The sequence below is a fragment of the Bombus terrestris genome, chromosome 17, assembly GCF_910591885.1.
Source record: "Bombus terrestris chromosome 17, iyBomTerr1.2, whole genome shotgun sequence".
NCBI lineage: Eukaryota > Metazoa > Arthropoda > Insecta > Hymenoptera > Apidae > Bombus > Bombus terrestris.
The window spans coordinates 11,192,878-11,213,860 of NC_063285.1; the positions used below are offsets into that span (position 1 = coordinate 11,192,878).

At 41.7% G+C, this 20,983-nt stretch overlaps 2 protein-coding genes across 8 annotated transcripts; one reads left to right on the forward strand and one right to left on the reverse strand.

Moving 5' to 3' along the window:
• Positions 1-398: 398 nt before the first annotated feature.
• LOC100644703 (gamma-aminobutyric acid receptor subunit beta-like) lies at positions 399-20,949 on the reverse strand. Of its 7 annotated transcripts, XM_048413600.1 has the most exons (14): positions 20,836-20,949; positions 20,016-20,084; positions 19,678-19,750; positions 19,326-19,433; positions 6,310-6,452; positions 5,807-5,913; positions 5,704-5,715; positions 5,190-5,257; positions 4,623-4,768; positions 3,949-4,106; positions 3,408-3,692; positions 2,983-3,213; positions 2,637-2,893; positions 399-2,564 (listed from the first exon to the last, which is right to left on the reverse strand). In XM_048413600.1, exons 5-14 carry the CDS (start codon positions 6,372-6,374, stop codon positions 2,412-2,414), a joined length of 1,482 nt encoding a protein of 493 aa, XP_048269557.1. In that variant the 5' UTR covers positions 6,375-6,452; positions 19,326-19,433; positions 19,678-19,750; positions 20,016-20,084; positions 20,836-20,949; the 3' UTR covers positions 399-2,411. The 7 variants fall into 7 exon arrangements, with proteins under 7 accessions (XP_048269557.1, XP_020723116.1, XP_048269556.1 ...); XM_020867457.2 differs by lacking the exons at positions 5,704-5,715; positions 5,807-5,913; positions 6,310-6,452; XM_048413599.1 differs by lacking the exons at positions 19,326-19,433; positions 19,678-19,750; positions 20,016-20,084; positions 20,836-20,949 and adding an exon at positions 8,307-9,287.
• Positions 9,963-17,364, forward strand: LOC100651390 (gamma-aminobutyric acid receptor alpha-like). The gene is made up of 11 exons (XM_003401894.4): positions 9,963-10,092; positions 11,788-11,987; positions 13,624-13,691; positions 14,067-14,287; positions 14,421-14,503; positions 15,481-15,680; positions 15,787-15,874; positions 16,120-16,280; positions 16,430-16,606; positions 16,735-16,877; positions 16,940-17,364. Exons 1-11 carry the CDS (start codon positions 10,085-10,087, stop codon positions 17,151-17,153), a joined length of 1,563 nt encoding a protein of 520 aa, XP_003401942.1. The 5' UTR covers positions 9,963-10,084; the 3' UTR covers positions 17,154-17,364.
• Positions 20,950-20,983: the final 34 nt, after the last annotated feature.

A 20,983-nucleotide genomic window follows, 5' to 3' on the forward strand; every position in this document is an offset into this window, starting at 1 on the left:
GCGTGTGTAGAATTTTCTGGCCGACTACAGATCATTTTTCATAATATCCATATTACATCATCCTGTAGCGAGGAATTAGGCAGCAAACATCGGAAAGCGAAACAAAACGAGAGATACGGATTTTGTGAAACACGATGCGAGAGCCTGGATCATGTAACGAGGAGGTGCGAGAATGTAGAAGAGTTGGAAAAGATCTAAGAAGAATACTTGAAGATTCCGGTAAAGGATACGCGTGGACGAATGGTTTTAAACACAGAGCTGATAATATGCCGACAATGGCCATATGGAAAAATAGCGTCCAAAAAAGATAAGTATCTAGGTTATCTATGGTGTTCACGGATGACAAGGACGAGGTAAGGATAGAATAAAATTAGTATAATAGAAATAGGATACGGTCGTTCGAGTCGCTAAATTTAATTTGCTTTAAAATTACAGATACGATTTATATTAAAATAATTAACATTACCACGCGCAATCTATAAGGATCGCATTTTCAATGTTTCAGAAAAATATTCCCTAGAAAAAGACAGTTTTTTTCTCTTCTCACTCACGCGTACTCACATTCGTTTAGATCATCTTTTCTCGTCGTTCTCACCGTTCAAATTAAAGCTCGAACGATTTCTTAAGCTTTGGACTAATGATACCGAAAATACTTTTTTTATTCTGTTCTTTCTCTTTCTTCGTTTTCCATTTACAACTACCATGCCTGTACTGTTCTACATTGAGAAATAGTGCACTGTATGTGACGTATGGGAATTTTTCTCAAACCAATTTTTACTTATTATCGTCGAAAATATAGAGAGTGTAAGCTGTATGACGATTTCTCGAATTGATGTTTTATAATTAACCTTGGAGCAATGGAGAACTAAACTTTTCCGAATTCGTACATTTTCGTACCAACGAACGGAAGATTAAGCCTAATTTCGCGCACGTATCAAAGACTGTCGTCGTTCGTGTAAATGAACAAATGTTTATCAACAATTGGATTATTAATTATTAAACCATGTATATGTATATAACATTGTAATGTACGTACGCATATACACACTCATGTTAAAAAATGTATACATTCGTACATGTATCGAAAGATGTTGACGTATAAATAAAAAGATTTACAATCGTTGCGATTATTTATTTTGTATTATTTATTTATCGAAAGTAAAAATTTTGAAGATACAGTGGAACTCCGTTTATATACATGAAATTGTAGTAGCGCCTGGCTAACTGAACTTTAGCCGAGCTCCTATCGTCTCAACCATCGTCGAGCGTCGATCGACTTATACGAACGTCTAACGATAAGATATCATTCGCAAAAGGATAAAACAAATTAGACTTAAAAGGAAAGACAAGCACCGATCTACTAGTAGATCTATGGTAGATCCATCTAAGTCTATATGGACATACGGGATCCCTCATGCGTCGCAGTCGATACAAGTTTGTAGCAGGAGCAAATTTTTGAAATCTATTAATCCTATTAATTCATAAAATATTTATCTCGTTAACAGAACGAAAGACGATTGTTATATAAAATATCTGGTTATCCGAACCAACTTATCCCTCCATAACTTCGTACGAACGGAGTCCTACTGTATAGTTTTAAGATAATCTCGTACGATAACATGTATGAGACACGCTTTGGAAAATACCGACATTATCGACAACAGTGACGATATCTTTTACCTACAGTAATGATAATTAGTAGCTTTAATCGAGACCTACTCTAATTTATGATATATGCTTCTAAAATTTACGCTTCTCTCATTTCGAACGATTTTTGTTGGTTCAACGACTTTTCTCGATTTGTGTGGAAATACCATCAGATACCGATACCAGCAACAATTACGGGAGTTGACGATTTTTTAATTTCGAAGTACGGTCTCTGACTTGCAATCTCAATTTGTTTTAGATGAACCGTTAATTGCTTGATTTGTAAATGACAGATTTGGATAACAATAATGAAAAGTTATCGATTTTTAAATGATCTTTCCAGCTGACGTTATTTAAAAAAAATTCTCGAATAACAGTACCATTTGCACCGCGCGCTGCAATCCATTCGAATTGAAATATCGAATAGGAACGTATCTTCTAAAATATTATTACGTCTCAAGATTATAAATCGATATACCTTGAAAATATTTCCTCGTCGATAAATATTGGCAGCTTTCGATTCAGTACTTTCGATACCTGCTCCCTTCGATCGAAAATGACGAAGATTTCGATTTCAATCGTGGCCCGAACGTCGACTCTATTCGGAATCTAATTTCAAAATTTGATTCAAGTTCAAATAGAATTGATTTCCTTTTCATTGAGATTCTTGGCAATTCTCGATTATGGATTGGTCCTTTTCTTGTTTTTTTTTTTTTATCTTTCTTCGTACGGCAGATGACACGAGACTGTTGCGACGGCTAGGCTCAGAGGAAATAGAATACCCAGTAAATGGCATTGAACAGCATAAAACTGACTGGAAATATAATTCTCGAATATTTGTCGATAATGTTCACGTCTTTGATCTTCGGCATCGACACGCGCAATACGGATGCTCCTCTCCGTATCGCGTGTAGTACCTGCAACCATAATAATTTTTCCTCTTTTCTTTTTAAATGGTCATCGACGGTTCTTTAACGTCCCTCCTTTACCTTAGGTTTATGTTGTTTAGGGCCTCTGTATCTGAGGCCAGCGTTTCTCCCATATGTATTGTAGGCCGCGACTCTGGAAATTCGAAAGCTAGGAGGAAACTTGGCCGGATCGTGTTCTCTTCCGGTTCCAGGCGTCGAACTACTACTAACTAGGCCTGATCTGTTTCTTATACTTGGCAGGGGAGACATTCTGAGATCTTGAAGCTCTATTATGTCCGCTTCCGTTGAGCCAGGAAAAGGAGAACTCGCTTTGCTTCCTGTAAAGTTTCCACGGATTTCAAATGGATAAGGTCTTTTTCGAGATTTAAATATCAAACAGAGACAATCTAATTGAAGAAAATCTTACCTGATTTCGAGGAAATTACTTTTTTGTCCTCGGTTTCTTTCTTTTTTGTCTTCTTTTTGGCTCTGGCGCCCCAATAAGTGTAATTGACCGCTGCATACTCGAGCAGGGCAGCGAACACGAAAACGAAACACATTACCAAGTAAATGTCGATAGCTTTCACGTAGCTGATACGTGGCAGTGAACTACGTACACCTGTGGATATCGTGGTCATTGTAAGCACTGTCGTTATACCTACAAAGGGAAAATATAGCGTGACGATCGGCGATTTACACGATAATGGACTGTTATGATCGAGGTTTGCTACGATACATCGAAAGGACTTTTTGTTTTCGAACGAACAAAAAGCTTTCGTAGCCAACGAACTTTTGTATCAGTGATAAGCGTTAGGATTTACGATCTACAGGGAAACGATTCCGTATGTTTACCGAGAGCTACTCTAGCACTGGTTGCTTCGTGATTTATCCAAAAACTGACCCAGCTTAGCATCACGATCAAGATACTAGGCAAATAGGTCTGGAAAACGAAGTATCCGATGTTCCTTTGAAGTTTGAAGCTTAAAGATAATCTCTGGTATATACCGGTGGCCAGCCTCTCTTTACGATCGTTCGTTTCGTAACCGATTATCGTGAACTGTGGCAGTTCCGCTTCTTCCACACCACGGACCGGCGTTTGTTTCCAATACATCACCACGTCCAGCACGGTGTATCCGTCTACCAAAAAAATACGAAAATCAGTTCAAGTATACTTGACGAACGTTCGAACTCGATTTTCTCGAACTCTGTTTAAATAAACGATATCCTGGTACGAGGAAAGCGATTGTCCCACTTATACGAACATTCCATTGTCCAAATATTTTCGCTTGCATATTTCTTCGGATATGTGGAGCTCTACCGTACTTAGAGAAGAGAGAAGCGAAAGGGATCGATAGAAGGGGGAAAGAGCTACGACAGGTAATATCGACCGTACAGCTTTCGATCTCTACGGTGCAGTTCTGCGAATCGAGCGGATAGTAGTGCAGGTCCATCATGCAGGCCAGGGTCGTCGTGAATCTCATGCCGTAAGTGACAGATCCGTCTCCGGACAACCGAACGAGTTTATTGCGCTCGGTCACGTCGTGCAGGAAACTGCGAACAAACCGAAAATCAACGTTTTCTTTCTTAATCGCATTTCACCTCTCACGCTCTCGTATCTTTGCCAATCGGAGAAAACGACAGAAAGATAAACATAGATCGAGGCAGCTAAAACGGACCACTCGAAGATCTCGAAACGAAACAAAGTTCAAGTCCAACTAAATCAACTCCGATGCTCCTGTTCCTACCGTAAAAACAACCGAGTCGTTCTATGTGGTTTCAGATGCCTCGTCCTATAGCTGCGATATAGTTTAGAAAGTAATGGACGTAATATACGCGCGCGTCAGAATTGATTCGGACTCTGCCGTTCGAGGATCAATAACGGAGAGAATATAAAAATTGCCGACTCGGAGATAACTCGTTTTCGGAATATTCACGGCGCGCGAAAGGTAAATCAGAAAATTCTAGTTGAAACTGGTTGAAACTCGAGAACCGACCTGTTAAACTTTGATCATAATTATTCCTCTTTGGCAGAAAACGTAGCGGTTTCGTGAAATTGTCCCGACGTACCTGTTTTTGTCGTTGGCGAAAAACGTGTCTGGAACCCAAATCTTTTCCGCAAAGTCTCCACTGAGAGTGAGAACCTCCTCTTCTTGAGAAAACGCCAGTCTCTCGTCCTTCCAATACTGATTTAAATACATCGTTATCGTATAATCCTGTGGTAAAAAGAACATCGTTATCGTTTCTGTAAGCAAGAACGCATCTTACCGTAAACCGACGGAATCGCAAAGAGCTAAAAGACCCGAGCGGCTGTAGGCTTCGAACGATATATCGAAACGAATTTACTCTTTCTTCTTGACAAAAGCGGAAACAAATAAATTATACGACGCGCGAACGATACGCGTCTTGATGTATCGGAAAGATTCGTAAAATGGATGCTTTCGCCATAATATTTTACATTTTATATTTAAAAAGCGCGTGTAGAATTTTCTGACCGACTATAGATCATTTTCCATAATATCCGTTCCATCATCCTGTAAATCCAGCTTGCGCTGCAACGTATTACTGTCTAAAATATCGCAAAAAGTCGAGTTTGACGAGGGTCGGTTTTCTTACGAGCCCCTTGATAATGCTTACCATGTTTACTTCCGAGATTGCATCGAAGCTCGCGATCGTGAGGTCCATGCCAACCAACAGGGGCTCTCCTGAGAGAATTAGATATAGAAATCTGTATAAAATACGATAAAAGGAGGAAACGAGTAACAAAAAGGACTCGCGTATATCTAATTCGTCTTTTATAGGTCGGCCGATCAACGAGGATTAAAGAAATTACTTGGCATCGTTAAGCGGATTAATGGGAATTCCGGCCCGATCACTGACCCGTAAGACGTTCGCCATCGCTCGATAAATTCTCTTTACGTTGACTTTAGTTGGTCAACGTCTGAGATAAGTCGTTTAAAAATATTATAGCGCGTGAAATTCCCTAAAAGTTGCACGACTGACATTTCTATCCTTTCTTCCGCTACTGATATTATCAAAGGCCCGAGCTATGCGTTGTCACGCGTTACTCAACAACGCCAGTCGAGTGGTACAATTTATCGGGTCTGGTTAGCTAATCGTTACTTGTAGAAATACGTTTCAAAAAGGATACCTATATCGATTCCTAAAAATTACAAACAGGTAAACGTCAAGTTACAAACATCGCGCAGGTAATGCTTAATTACTTTGGACGAAGAAACATAAGATACACTTACCGCCGAAATTTGGCCTCAATCGAATATCGTAACCGTCGAGGATCCGCGATATAGTTTGCGTCACATTTTCTAATCTGTCAGACAGCCCTGTATTTTCGAGACTGGCCCTAAAAATCAACGCATTGCTTGGAAAAAAGGATCCAGACAGAGTGGAAACGAATATACGCGGATGCTCTATCGTCTTCTCAACGACGGGACGTGCTTGTGTTTTTGCGATCGTTATCTAAGCGTACCGCGGTGTATTGCGAGTACACGGATTACCAGGAAAAATGTTGAAACCCAATACGAGATTAATACGTATATATATAAATTTGCAATAAAAATTTCGTCTTCCTAAAAGTCGTAGATTTATTTCGATGCAATTTTTACAATAACGACTAAGCGAGGTACAAATTTCGCTTTACGAGCAATACGGTCGAATTCATCGACCTTTGCCAGCTAACTAAAGCATCGAAAGTAGACTTTTTCGACGAAGATAAAGTTAACGTCGATAAAACGATTACCAAGCGATCAGGTGAGCCATTTGCAGCAAGAGAAACGTCTGCTGCAGCCACATCCTGCGATGCATCCTCCGGAATTACGTCAGCAGGTAGAAGAGGACGTCATCTCGATAGGTCCTCGCACCTCGACATCGAGCTGCCAGAAACTGCAATCAGAACCGGTCTGATTTCCGTCCTTGACCCTTTTCGCATACCAACTGGTCGTCTAATCTCTCGTCTCTCGCATACCTGATACAGACAGCTATACGAGCTACTTTTAACAACGACGCAAACATCAAACTGTTGTAACTCGGCCAAAAAAAAAGTAGTTGAACGAAAGACGTGCTATAGATAAAATTCCAGTACAAATCGTATCCTTTCGTTCGAACAATTGCCAACGATCGACGTAAGTAAACGGGGATAGCTCGCGATTCTTGCTTTGGCAGCAGAATTGTCAAAAAATGATTAATTAGAGCGACAGACATCGGCTATAGCGTAGCTTGCTTATACGAGTATCCGGAGAAGGTGAAAGTGAAAGCAAAACGCATGTACGCGCGTCCTTTTGATCTCTCCGATGACAATGATTCGCCTTCTGGCTCGCGATATTTCGTTAAAATCGCCATCGAGAGTTCCATGTTTTTATGTTTAATTTCGTACGATAAAAATGTTCGCGCGATATTTTCTTCGCGTTTGTCGTGGCTACCGTGTACGTTCGTCGCGTACGTGTATTCCTCTTACGAGGAATCGAGGGTCGATCCAAAGACGGGGACAACGTTTTCCGAAAAATCGAAAGAATCGTTGGAAAGAACGGTGTACTCGTCGCGCGGAGCGGATGGAACGACGTCGACGGAAAGGCCGTGGACGGGATCCGCGGACATCGTCAAGGAGGGTTTGTCTCGGTCCGGGAGTCAATGCCTCTCGCTGTTCCTGGCACGGCAGCCCTTAAAAGGGCACACTTTCTCACTACCGAACAGACAGCTTCGTTCACCAGCACTGTCCAACGTCGACGTCGTCGTCCACGGTATTTTCCGACGCTTCGGATACTGCGCGCCGCTCGCCTTCTCCGCGTACCCATCCCCGTTTCGCTACCCCTTCGCTATCACCCTCTACCAACCTCCTTTTGGCTTCTCCGTTAGGATACGTTTCTCCTTATCCTTCCAACCTCCCCTCTTCCTCTGTCGATCTATCTATCTATCCGTCCGTCCATCTTTCTTTCTCACTTTCTTAAACTTTCACTCTTCCTCTCGAGCTCTACACATTTTTTATTTCACCGTCCACGCTGCCTTTTTCCGTCTCGTACAACGTACGAGTAATTACTTTCCATTTTCCCTTCGATTTCTCTTCTCCGAGCCTCGTAATTCCAATTTCATTCGCCATGTTGCGAGATTTCTCGACCGGCCTGATGTACAGGGTATCGCGAATGAAGTTCTCCCTTTCGTTCGTAAGTAATTTTTAAACGAAACGAGACACGCGTACGTATATTTTCGACGTCGGTCGAACGACCTCCTCCAGCTGTTCCGCGACCGCTCCGCCACGTATCCCAAGTTCCCGAGCACACCGCGTCTCACGAACATGACGTCGCGCGAGGTAAAGAGGCTTTCAAGATCTTTGATCGCGCGTTTGCACGACGGATGACCGACGTTGGCGATAAATCTCTGCCACAGCGACGCGTCGTCGAAGCGTCCAACGATCCACGAAAAAATTGTACAATGCACACCTCGCGATCGTCGACTAATCATCGACATATAACCTCGACGAAAGACAAACGTTATCGCTTCTTGCGCGACACCCTGTGCAAGCCCCGTAGAAAGCCTGTTCACCTGTTCGTTCGTTCCAACCATCGTTCCAACCTTCTTTATCGAATTTAGTCAACCTCTTTCCCCTACGTCTCTCCCTGCCTGCCATTCCCACCCTCGACCTCTCCCCTCTACTACCAAACGTTTCGTTTCGTTTCGTATCGGTGTTTCGCACTTGCACTGCTAGTACTCTCGAAGCCGGCTTCCCTATCCGTTCTCTCTCACCTATTTATCTTTCGCTTCCCTTTGCACGCCGATAACGCCAGCCTCCGTATCTCCGGGTACTTGGCATTCCTCGACTCCCGAGGCGGTCCGGAGGTTGGCGCAAAATGGACCACGCATGTGCAGCCCCGTTTCACCGCGACCTAGTGACACAGAGCCGGTCCTCGTGTCTCTTCGCTTCTCCGCCTCTGCCTCTGCCTCCGCCTCTGTCCTTCCTTCTCTCTATCTCTGGCCGCCTTCCTTTCTCTTCCTCTTTCGATTTCCACGCCACGATCGAAGCAGAGCCACCCTTCGCATGCCTCCGCAAAACACACACCGGCATCGAGAGTCGTTCACCTTACCAGATTACCGTTCCATCGATCTTCCCCTCCGAACGTGTACTTTTGTCCTCGGCAATATCGAAACAAGTGGTTTCGCGATAATCTATTCCTATCTTCGCGCTTTTCATCCTTCTTTTCTCCGCCAGGCACAACCCTTATTTATCGAGGCTCCCTATTTACGTAAGGAGCGTAAACGCGACGGTACGAGTCACGCACCCTACGAAATCGTCGACACCGCCGATTCTACAATTTTGCTTTAAAATTCCTGCTTCGTGTTACGCTCTTTCTCCGCGATGATGCAACGACTTTTGCCGCGATAAAATAATTACTTTCGTCGATCGATCGACCGGTTCCCCAGTTCCGCGCAACTTTTACGATTTTTACCGCGATTAGCGTCAATCGTCAGGAAAATTCCGAATCGCCCTGGAGTGCTACTACCGCTGAAACTACTTTTTTAGGGATCGCGGTCGATACCCAGGGCTAACAGTACCAAAGACGCGTTGCTTTCGTAAGGATGCGACAAATCGTTAAATGTTCCACCGTTACGTATTCTTTAAAGACTGGCCATTTTGACTAATCTTGCTAAAAGCCACATTGCCAAATTAGCAATTTTACGTAGAAAACGCACCGTGGTACGCGCGGAATTATCGACTCCGTAATGATCTGAAAATCGTCGTCGCCAACCGCCTAACGGAGCTGCTCTACGCGATCCACGAGATCATTTTACCATCTTCCACGTACCTGCTATTTTCCTACGCCGGAAAAGTGGCACGATGGTACCGCATACGATACACCGTTTTTACATCTTTCGATCACAAAATAGTCGTCGAACCGTATACGATGGAAACGACGGATGCGTGAAAAAGTCGTTTTCGTACGTGCGTAACTGTCATTTTTCTACGTAACTAGTTTCCCCTTTCCATCGCTTGCCGATGAAAAGGAAGAAGAGAATTTCCCTATTGCGCGAAATTAAACGATAGTAACGAAATTGCGCGAGAAATTCCCACTGCTAATTCCTTTTGATCGTCGTTCTTTCGCTTATGTATTCCTCGCGTATGATTTCACTTCGCCCTACTGTACTCGCACAAAGCTCGGTAAATTCAATATATTTCGTCAAACACGGCCGAAAGTAGAATGAAAAAAAAGAAGAAATTGTAAAAAGCGAGCAACCGCCGGATAACATCGTCGATGGTTGAACGTGCGGTACAAGGGAATAAAGAAGAAACGAATAAACGATAACAAAGTTCGTCGAACGTCGCGGAAGGCAGGATTGTTGGAGCTTGCGCGGCAGAAAGTTTGGTCCACCAGGTGGGAGATCCACGAGGATCCGTCGCATGAATCGCGCGTAGATCTTGCCCGCGAGTGTCGGTATTCGGTTCGCGCTTGTTCAATTTTTCAAAATTTCTCGCTGTCGCTTTATCGATCGTCGAAGAATCAAAGTCGAGGAAAAGGCGCGACGAAATGTTAACGTAAGTACGCTCTTTCGTTCCATTCCCATCGATCGACCGTTTCGTTTCGAAAGCAAAGGAGAATAGTCAAATATGAAATACCATTTTGTTTCTCCGATATTGGCTCTTACAAGAAAAATAGTCTTGTTCCTCTCTTGTTTCGCCCTTTTTCTTCTAACGAAATTCCGCGTCAAAGCAATCGCGTTAAAGTACGATCGCGTCTTCTCGCAAGGCAGAAATAAGGTGGTTCTGACCAGTCGAAAGCGGTCTCTCTTCTCGAACCACTTTCAGGGCTCGAGACGTTGTTTCCTCCTTCTTCCTTGTCGACTTTTCTTACGCCGGAAGAAGATATCCTGATATCTTATAAATAAAAAAAAATCTATAAAAAAGACGACAATTCGAACGTGGAACGTTTCATTATTGGACTACCAAATTGGCCATCCATATTCCCAATTTGACAAAGTCGAAAACGCGATATTCGGTTCGTAAATACGTTTGGAGCTTTTTCAAATTAAGAAAAGCGGGTGCTATATGCGAAACGAAGGGTTAAACGGGCAAGTAAATTATGGTAACGAAAGCACCGGCAAGGATCTGCATTCCGCGTCGATTGTTTAGCTAGCCTCGCAAATATGGCGATATCGATACAGACCGTTAATGAAAAAGCTGAAATTAAAGTGTACGAGTAGCCGGTAAACGCGTACCTGCGGTAGCCGCAAAGGGAATAATTACCGCTCTTTCGTCGGTTCGTATCTGCTCGTCGATTATTGGCTTTTTACAAGCCAGCGCAACTATTGTAATTTCCGTTTGACGGCTTTGAGGCGCGCATACGTTTCTCGTGCCTCGTGCTCGCCGAATAAATCTACGTTCGTACTTTTACGACACAAACCTATGGCTCGGTGCATCGAGTAGCGACGTCAGTACCCACAAAGTCGAGATATCGGCATCTAACGACGCGTTAAAAACTCCCGTTCGAATAATTTGCCGCGGACGAGTGTTTGAAAAAGCCACTTTTATAATTTTATACGACGACGTCGATTCGCGTGGTTCTCCTGTCTCGACTACCTCGAACGGTGTGCGTAACGAGCAAGACGTTTGGCGCGATGTCCAGGCAATGGAAAGATTCGAACGTGGTTCGCCGAAAGAAAAAGAACGGTTTTCACGTGGCAAAGCAGGGAGAAGGCCGAGAGGCAATTGCAGAGGGAGAGGGGAAGAGAGGAAGAGGAGTGGAAAAGTGCTCTCCTTAGCCGCGGATTCAGCAACTTCCGACGAGGCTGCCCCTCGATGTTTCGAGTGAACGTTCTCCCTCGTTACGTCAGAATCGCCCTTTAAGCCCTTCCGGTGCCCTTTTCGCGAAAAGTCCATCGAAAACAAGATTTTTTCGCAAATTTCTCTATACCACGGGCAAGATCTCTATCTCTGAGATATTCGCTGATAACGTTTCACAACGACGATCGTCGAGTACGCGTCGATCTTCGAGGCGTTTCGTCCAATAGTTTAAGCCTCGAACGACCGTGAAATATCGCGAAAGAAACGAAGAAAGAAGCTCGCGACGTTTACGGTGGTGACAGTGCCGTTGTTATTAACGTTAGATACAACGTTGCTGGAAGATGAACGCGTTCGCGAGACTACGATCGCGTTATAATCGACGGGACGTTAAATAAAACGATCGATAATAACGGTAACGTCGCTCGATAAACCGACATTTGACTTTTGCAGGTTTCTGCTATTTATATTACTGTCATCGTGGAGAAATCGAAACCACGCGCTCCATGTTTCCTCCACGTCCTCGAAGACTTCTTCGAAAGCTACGCTGACCAGAGGGACCGTCAACGACATCGTTTCCAAAAACATCACGATGGTTCTTGAGAACCTTCTAATGAACTACGAGAACAATCAACTGCCTACTCACGGAAAAGGTAAAGAGACGACCTTCGACTTTCGACGCGTTTACGATTTAACACGGTGATAATTTACACCGTGTAAAAATCAATTACGACGACTCTTCTCCCTGATCGAGGCGATCGTTCGTTCGTAAAATTTTGTTCACGCTCTATCGGGTCGCTCCGAGCAAATTGGATTAATTCGATCCTCGCGATGAAAGGATTAAACGATCGCGAGAGTTGCGGCTGAGAATCGGCGCATTACAGCGATTAAAAGGAAGGGGTAGCGTTTTTCTGCGATATCGATCGTGAAATGTTTACAACGAAAAAATTGGAGCATTGTAACGATCTTTGACAAGTGATCGGCCGGAAAGGGGAAAAATAGGAGCCGGTCCGATACGAGTAGAACGCGCGGAAAGTTGGATCGCAGCCAGCCGAAGAAAACTATCCCTTCGAAATCGCCTTTATCCCCGACACGCGGTCCCGATTTTCCATCATCCTTATTTTTTTTTTTTTTTTTGTCTTTTTCATCCAAAAGAACGAAAGAACTATTCTCTCGATTATCCCTCTGTACTCATTTCGGTCGGTCTATCTACGTATTATTTTTCTTTTCTCCTCTATGTAGCGGCCACCCTCTCGTTGCTCCTTTTCGCTAGTCCTATTCATCGTCCTACTCAAAAATTTATATGCACATTGATCAAGTTCGTGACCGTGGGTGTTTGTTTCTAAAACGAAACGAAACTAAATATTTGCAAGATGCGAGTAAACTGCGCTTACCCGAACCTGTCGACCGGACGCGAGTCGTCTCACTTACTCGTCTACTTTCCGCTTGCCGAGCAATTCGCGTTACGAGTAATAATACCGATCGTCGAAAGATGGACGCGTTTCGACGCGATACAGTTCCGTATTTCACGCTGATCGCGTATTATTACTATTATGCATTTTACGTAATTCTGCTAAACCGAATTAATTCGGTCAGACGAGATCGACGATAATCCCACTTTGCTCGATCGCGTGATTAGTCGATTCGAAGATACGCTCGACCTCCGAATCCTCCAAATCGCTAACGTCGTTCGTTCTCAAGTAATCGATACCGTTGTTTATTGAAAAGTCTGAAACTTTGGCTCTACGGTGGTACGGTGCCCGGGCCGCGAAATATTCTGCTAGGACGACAGCGAGAGTCATCTTCCAAGGAAATAAGGCGTACAAAATTTCGGTCAACCTGTCGACGTGTGACGTCTGTACGCACCTTGACGATACCGCTATAAAATTTCGTATCCTTAACCTGCTCCGTGCGTTGTCCTTTATGCGTTTGGATCGCGATCGTCGAGCGTCGGATTAGGTTTCGGCCGTGTGACACATTTAGCGTCGCGTGGATGCGTCTCTTCGATCCAACGCTCTTCTAGCCCCAGCCTCGCGGCTCGGCGACTCCGAATCTCCGACTATCGTCTCTTCGAACATTCGCTCCAACGCTCCATGCCGCGTTCCTTGCTGGCTAAGTCCCGCACACGGTCGTAAAGTCGCGGTAAGGCTAAATAGCTGCTTGCCATGGTGTCGTAAACGTAGGTATCGACGCATCCTATTCGATTCAAGATGTATGGAGGATGTTTTACGCTAGTTAATCTTGATTTTCCAGTTTATAAACGACGTAATCGCGCGTTTTCTTTCCTAGGAACGCCAACCGTGGTAAAAACCAATATTCTGATAAGAAGCATGGGTCCTGTGTCGGAACTTGACATGGTAAGTTTAACGTGTCAGAATAAACGATCCAAATTCTTCGGTGAAGCACAGAGTTCGCTCGAAAAAACTGCTCCTTTGGCAGTGGCTCGACGATTGGATCCAAAGACACGACATTTTTCCGTGATGGAATTTGTCGGACGCCTAACGGATGGCTCAAAGTTATAGAAAGCGTGGACAAATTCTTCTTTTTCTTTTTCTTTTTTTTTTTTTTTTAGTAAACGTTAAGTTTACCGAAAAATTTCGATTATCCAGGTCCACGAAGAAGTCAACCAACTTCTTGTATGCGCGATATGTATACCTTTTGTTCATCTTTCAGTTTCGTAGTGCGGAAAAAGAACAGGATGATATTTCTGTTACTAATGTTGCTTCTTACAGGATTATTCGATGGATTGTTACTTTCGACAATCTTGGCGCGACTCTCGTTTAAGCTTCTTGGGCCCGATAAAGTCGCTCAGCTTGAGCATCAAAATGTTGGAAAGAATCTGGAGGCCGGACACGTATTTTTACAATGGAAAACACAGCTACGTGCATACCATCACGGTGCCGAATAAATTATTAAGAATCTCGCAGGACGGAGATATACTTTATTCCATGAGGTTGTTATCAACGTAAAGACTTTGTTTGCATATTAAACACCGTAACTAATAGTAATAATAAGGAAATCGTAAAATAACGTAACGTTGATTTAACGTGGATCGAGACCATACGTTATATTCGTGTTTACAACAGGCTTACTATAAAAGCAAAGTGTCCGATGGAGCTTCGAAATTTTCCCATGGATCGACAATCTTGTCCGCTTATTCTCGGAAGTTGTAAGTATCTTTTAAACGATTCGAACGCTCGTAACAAAGAGGCTCTCGCCTTTCGAGTAATAACGTGCGTTTTGGTAGCCAGAAAGTAGACGAGATCGAATCGATATTACGAAAGACGAACTGTACCTCGTATTTCCAATTTTCGTCCGAGATTAATTCTTCTATTTCTTATATTTTTTGATACCGATGGTTCGTTAATTTTTCGATACCTTTCTGATCTTTGTCTGCCGGCTACATACATTGTGTATACATATTATATATATATTTATATATATCGTTCATTTGCCGCAACGATAACGTAACTTAGAAATCAAAATTTTAGAAAAAATGAATTTAAACGCACTAAACCGATATAGTTTCCTTATACCGACGCAGTATCGACGCGACTACCCTCTCGCGGTGACTTTCCCAAGTTTACTTGCAAGACTCCTCCGGCAAAAAGTACAAGGAACGCTATTTCTTCTTTATCAACAACTCAGAAACTACGTAAAATTAAATTCGATTGATACTAAAAAATAAATAAACGCATTTCGATATCTTCGGTAAAGATTCGCTATCGAAGATTTATGTAGAGAGATATTGGACGCATGTCACGAGTGTTTATTACCAGGTAAAAATATGCATACGTATATACGTACATATGCCGATATCATCCTGGCCTGGCAGCCGGTGTTTTACGATACGCGTAAATTTCCTGTTTGTTTCGGAATCCCACAGTGTCTGTCTTTCATTCGCTTGCTCTCTCTATCCGATAAAGTACGTAGACATTACCATTTTTCGATACGATACAAAATGATGCGAGCGTAACGAAATTGTTTCCTCTACATTTTTAAAGACGACTTTTAAAGAAATTAAAGGATGAAATTCATTGAAATGTCGCGGACACGATCTCCGCTGTACGTCGAACAATTGAATAATAATAGATATAATTGCAAGCCCTCCTAATATGTCTTAATTTTAATATTGTACGTTTTTAGATGCATATACGTCCGGCCAATTGATTTACGAATGGCAAGAGGGCTCCTCCGTAAATTTCGTCCCTGGAATGGCTCTTTCACAGTTCGATCTGATGGGTTCACCGTACAGGAATTTAACTTTTGTTCGTCGCGAAGGGGAATTTTCAGTTCTTCAAGTTTCGTTCAACTTGCAACGAAACACCGGTTATTTTCTCATCCAAGTAAGTACATAATTTTCGTTAATCGTTAACTCGACGTTCTGATCGCTCCGACAAATAATACTCACGATATTAACGAATAAGAATATTCTCTTTATGGTTCTGTCAGGTTTACGTACCCTGTGTTTTAATAGTAGTCCTAAGTTGGGTGTCTTTCTGGATTCATCGCGAAGCTACTAGCGATCGAGTTGGTCTAGGTAAGTCGGTCCCCTCGAGCATACGGAATATTAGTACATATAATATTAGTACAACTGTAGCAAGTTTCGTATCGTAAAATATTTGTCAATTTGTTTCGCTGGTGAAAAATCAACGACTATCCACTCGTATAATATCGTATGACACGTAGTCACAAAATTCTACGCTCTTTACGTATAAAATGTTACGACCACGAATATTTCTCCACGAATACTTGAGAACGATATCGAATGAATTATTGTTACAGGCATTACTACCGTTTTGACGCTGTCCACGATCAGTCTCGATTCCAGAACAGACTTGCCTAAAGTTAGATACGCCACTGCCCTCGATTGGTTTTTGTTAATGAGTTTCGGATACTGTATCGCTACTCTGTTGGAATTCGCCGGTGTGCACTACTTCACCAAGGTGTCTATTCGTAATGCTTAATTTTAATACCTAGCCTGTAGTATTTAGTAAAAGTCGAATGAACAAACGAGATAAAACGATAATAACTATAGCACGTACGTTGATTTACGTTCCACGAAATTCCTCCACTTGTAACACCCTTCCATCAGGTTGGTAGCGGGGAAATTCCTTTGGACGAGGAAGAGTTGGAAAATGAGAGTGAAACCGACTATCAGGATGGGTTTTGCGGTATCGTGTCGCGCAGTCCTCGAACGGTTCACCCAGAGACGATAATAGACGTTCCTCGAAGGAGAAGTTCTTTGTTATGCGATGTTTACGACGTTAATGTAAATATAACACGTCCAACTTAACAAACATCGATGATTTGACTCATCTTTGTCTTTTAAACTGAACTCCATGTTCTTCCCGTATAATCCGACTCGGCCTGTACACCTTCGAACAAATTTATATTTAGGAATCCGTCTCTTACGGAAGAGGATCGACGACAGTCTCCGTTACGTCGAAACCATCAACGATGGAAAGACAAACGCAAACGGAAGTGTGGATACCGAAATGGCGACAATTTCTGTACTGCCTCGCCGGCGACGAGGAGTTCAGGTAGAAATTTCCTTCGCTGTTTTCGATTCTTGCGTTATCGATTCTTGTTATTTGAACCGTAGGAGGCGCAGACAAAGGGAAGCGGCTGGAAATTGCAAGAAGAAAGGCGAAAAGATCGCGAGACACATAAATAGCGTGTCTTATATCGACAAAGTGGCGCGAGTCGTATTTCCCGCTTCTTTCGGGCTACTCAATGTCTGCTATTGGGTCATTTACGTCACTTATCAAGAGGAATTCAAGTGGCAAGATCCGCCATTCGGATCAATTTCTCACTGATTCGATCGATAAAGTAATTAAGGTAGCGGTGTGTATGTATGATATACGCGCAAGTCAGATTGATATATACGCATATATGTAATCGAAATTTAACTTTAGAAAGGAAAGCTCGAGTTTCATCGAATTATTGAACTAAATATTATACTCTTTAACGACAGATATATATATATATGTGTGTATACGGTGTTCAATAAAAGTAGTATTCCCCTTTTTTGATTTCGGTTATTACCCGCGTTTAAGGGAACGCATAAATCGATTTTAAAATATATCAGAGTATTTTATACGCATATACACGCAACACATACGTCGACCAAGCAAAGGACACTACTATTATAAATACTAAAAGCGAGCATAGTAACAAAGTAGTAACGAGAATGACCTTCCATTTTCTGGATTATCCGGAAGATGGAGAGCCATTGGTAGTTGCCCTCTTCTACGGCAATTTGCCGGGCATCTTCTCTCTTCGGGCGCGATGCCCGTTGAAACTTGTAAACGTTCGTTTCGTTCTACGCGTGACCGCGACCGCGAAATTCAAAAAATCGATAGGCAAGGCCCGAGACAAATGGCATGCTCCGTTCGTGGTGTCAGCTTCACCGTCGATTTTTCAAAACAGATATCCTGAAACGGGTTGAACACGCGAAGACGCGCCTACCCGACGACAGACCGTGCCAACCTGCCCGGCCCTACCTGCTTATAGTTATACTCATTCACACCAGAAAGTATAATACCACCTATCCTACCCGGACGCTTATATTTAAAATTTAAGAGGCGACGAAACGAGCGCACCGACACACTCGCTCCACGGTTCTCGCGCATAACCCGAGCGCAAGGACCTACGCTAGAGAAACGTCCCGGGACGCCTTCGACACCCGAGTTTCACACGCAACATTCACATTCTAGTATACGTACCATCTGCCTGTAATCGACCGACGAATCGGCTAGCGACCATTGCGTAAAAATATCACGTAAATTTGATTTTTAATTTTAACGAAATATTCATAATCGCGTACAATCATGCATGTATCGTCCAAAGAAATAATTTTACTAAAATAGACCATTGTATTTCGATCGATGTAATCGTCATTTATAATTTAATACCAACACGTATGTAGTATAAAATTATAATCAATAGCAAAAACGACGCAATTCCACAGCCTAATCACACACACACACTAATAGTGGAAAATACGTCGTGCACGATACACCAACGCAACGTCAGTCGCCAAGAAATTGTTAAGCTTATAAACTAATCGTCGTGCCCATTGCCTTTCTCCCATCCAAGTAGCACCTGGGCACGTGAGCGAGGTCCTGGCAATGAACACGGCAGGACTAAAACCTGAAAATCCTAGGCTAAAAGTATAATTAGCAATTGCATTTTCATCTATTACATTTTCCATCTAACCGAATATCGATCTCGTTTCGTTCAAATTTTAATGACTCTACATTTTACTTTGCTTTATTAATTGAGAAATAATAATTGTATCAATGATTCTAATTGAAATATCGATAGAAATATCCTCGGGCGATTCCTTTATCAAAACATAAAGAATCTTTTAAACGCAAAGAAGCGTTCAAATCTTGTTTTGATTCTAGAATCTGCCTGTCGCGAAGTGTCTTCTTGCACGTGAAATTTGATACGCGTTAGCGGACAGATAAAGTTACGCTTTTATTATCTTTGCATTTCATATTTTCAAATTTAGTAAAATTCTGCTGAATACCGAACTCGAATAATAAAATTGTTCCATACAATCATATAACAGATTTAAATAAAATCATCGTTAGCATCGTAATAATTTCGATCGCAATTGAAATTTCCATAGTAACAAAGTCCGAGGGTATCAAACTTTTCCACTACAGCTTATACGTATAGCGTTATATATATAACACTGTATGTTATTTCTACAAATTCTTTATCGCGTGATATGTAAATATTATACTTATTATTGATATATTGTCATCGATATCTAAAAACGCGATGTGCAAGAAAACCTATCCTGAGCTAATAAATAGAATACAGACATGAAAATGTTACTACTCACGGGTATAATAAATACCCGCGGTCACTATGCTCGCTAAAAATTCTACGTAATACAACCAGTCACCCGTGTCGATTCGGACTTTTCATTCTACGACACGGTTGAGTAACCGGAGGAACAAATGCATGCGACTAACGATTAGATGCGAAGAACGTCGTCGTCATCGATGTCGTGGCCCGGCGAATCCATCGTGAAACCTGCGCCATCGAATAAGAATCGTCGAATCCCAATGCCACCAAAAAATCTGTAACAAAACGTAGAATATTATAATTTGTTCCTAATGACAGTGTTAATTATTTTGTGAAAATTTGAAATAATAAAAGATTGACCTCTACCGAATAAAAAATTTCTAGGATAATACTTGATACGAGAATGAAAAGTTTATACTTGTCACATTTTTAATTAGATCCTATTTTTTAATCAATAATAATTTGTCACAGAATATAGAGAATAAAATGAAACAAAGTCCAAAACAAAAATCTATTTACATTCTGGGCTTTTCAAGTACCACAGGTCCAAGGTCTTTCCAAGGTCCAGCAAGAAGAGGAAGGAGTGACACACCTTTGATAAAATACGAATTATTATAATTTGTTCTGAAAATCGGCAAAGGTTGTTCGAACAATTTCAGCTAACGGAATATGAAACTCTACGAAAACTTGCAACTTCGATAACAAAAAGAATTTCAATTCTAATAAACTCTAATTACTATAACACTTGGAACATTAATATAAAAATTTAAAACCACACTTCACTTTCTAATTAATAATAATTGTTGCAAAATCCGACGGATAAAATTAATTGAAACGCAATGTGCAAAGGCTCTTACATGCTTAAAGTTGAAGCACTGCTACTATATTCTTTCCAGAGAGTAGGACGAAATTAAGTTGTGAAGAAGCTGTAACAAAATGTGTAAAATATAATTTGCTCTGAAAAGACATATTTTTGATTCTTAGAAAGTTTAGGATAATGAACAATTAACCTCTATCCAAAGTTGAAAGTAGAAAAATAATATCTGTCGCGGAGTAATACGCGCAAGTATACATGTAATCGATACAAATTTCGATATTGGAATGACCTGCCGTAACGCGATTTACCTTTGTTGGTTCGATTGGCGAGGAGTAGGGAGAAGTGACGAGGTTCTCCGGTAAGTCGAACGCGCACACAAAACAAAATGTTTTCAACAATTCGATATTACGTTCCAAGTAAAATAAACAATACATTAGACTAAAACACGGTAAGACACGAGTATAAAAGTAAACACGACTGAGCTAATATAATTCCAACGAACAAAATTGAAATAAAATATCAGAAAATTATTACCGTACATAATATTATTAACGTAAAATCGAACGATTATCCAACTATATTCGAACTATATTTCGATGTATCAAAGAAAAGGAAAGGAGGAAAAGAAACGGAAAAATAAAAATGATAATAAAAGAATTATCGAGGAAAAAGAAGAGAAGAGAAATGATCAAGGGGAGTGAAAAGGGAAAGAATTTCACTTCGATAATACGTCATTGTACTTCTCCATATAAGTGATCTTAATCAAAAACTAATAACCTTCCATTTACATTGAAAAACGATAAATCGCTTTAAATTGTCTTGGGTTATCGATAGAAAATGAACTAAATTAAAATTCTCACCATTTTGAAGCAATGACTTGGTGTTGTATAATAAATTTTCCATATTTACGACAAACTCTCAACAGTTATTTCCTCCTCCCGATACGACACCATGCGAAATGCTGTTATTTCAAATTTTAATTCGTATTTCTGCCACCAGAGCGCAGAT

What these genes read in the sequence shown, in the direction of transcription:
- LOC100651390 (XM_003401894.4), top strand. An exon ending in TCCGCTTATTCTCGGAAGTT is followed by an intron (nt 14,504 to 15,480) that starts GTAAGTATCTTT and finishes GTACGTTTTTAG; the next exon opens with ATGCATATACGTCCGGCCAA. An exon ending in GTGTGCACTACTTCACCAAG is followed by an intron (nt 16,281 to 16,429) that starts GTGTCTATTCGT and finishes CCCTTCCATCAG; the next exon opens with GTTGGTAGCGGGGAAATTCC.
- LOC100644703 (XM_048413600.1), bottom strand. Translation starts at nt 6,374, where the DNA reads ATGCATCGCAGGATGTGGCTGCAGCAGACGTTTCTCTTGCTGCAAATG. An exon ending in CAATCTCGGAAGTAAACATG is followed by an intron (nt 4,769 to 5,189) that starts GTAAGCATTATC and finishes TTTTTACCACAG; the next exon opens with GATTATACGATAACGATGTA. An exon ending in TTCGCCAACGACAAAAACAG is followed by an intron (nt 4,107 to 4,622) that starts GTACGTCGGGAC and finishes GTTTGTTCGCAG; the next exon opens with TTTCCTGCACGACGTGACCG.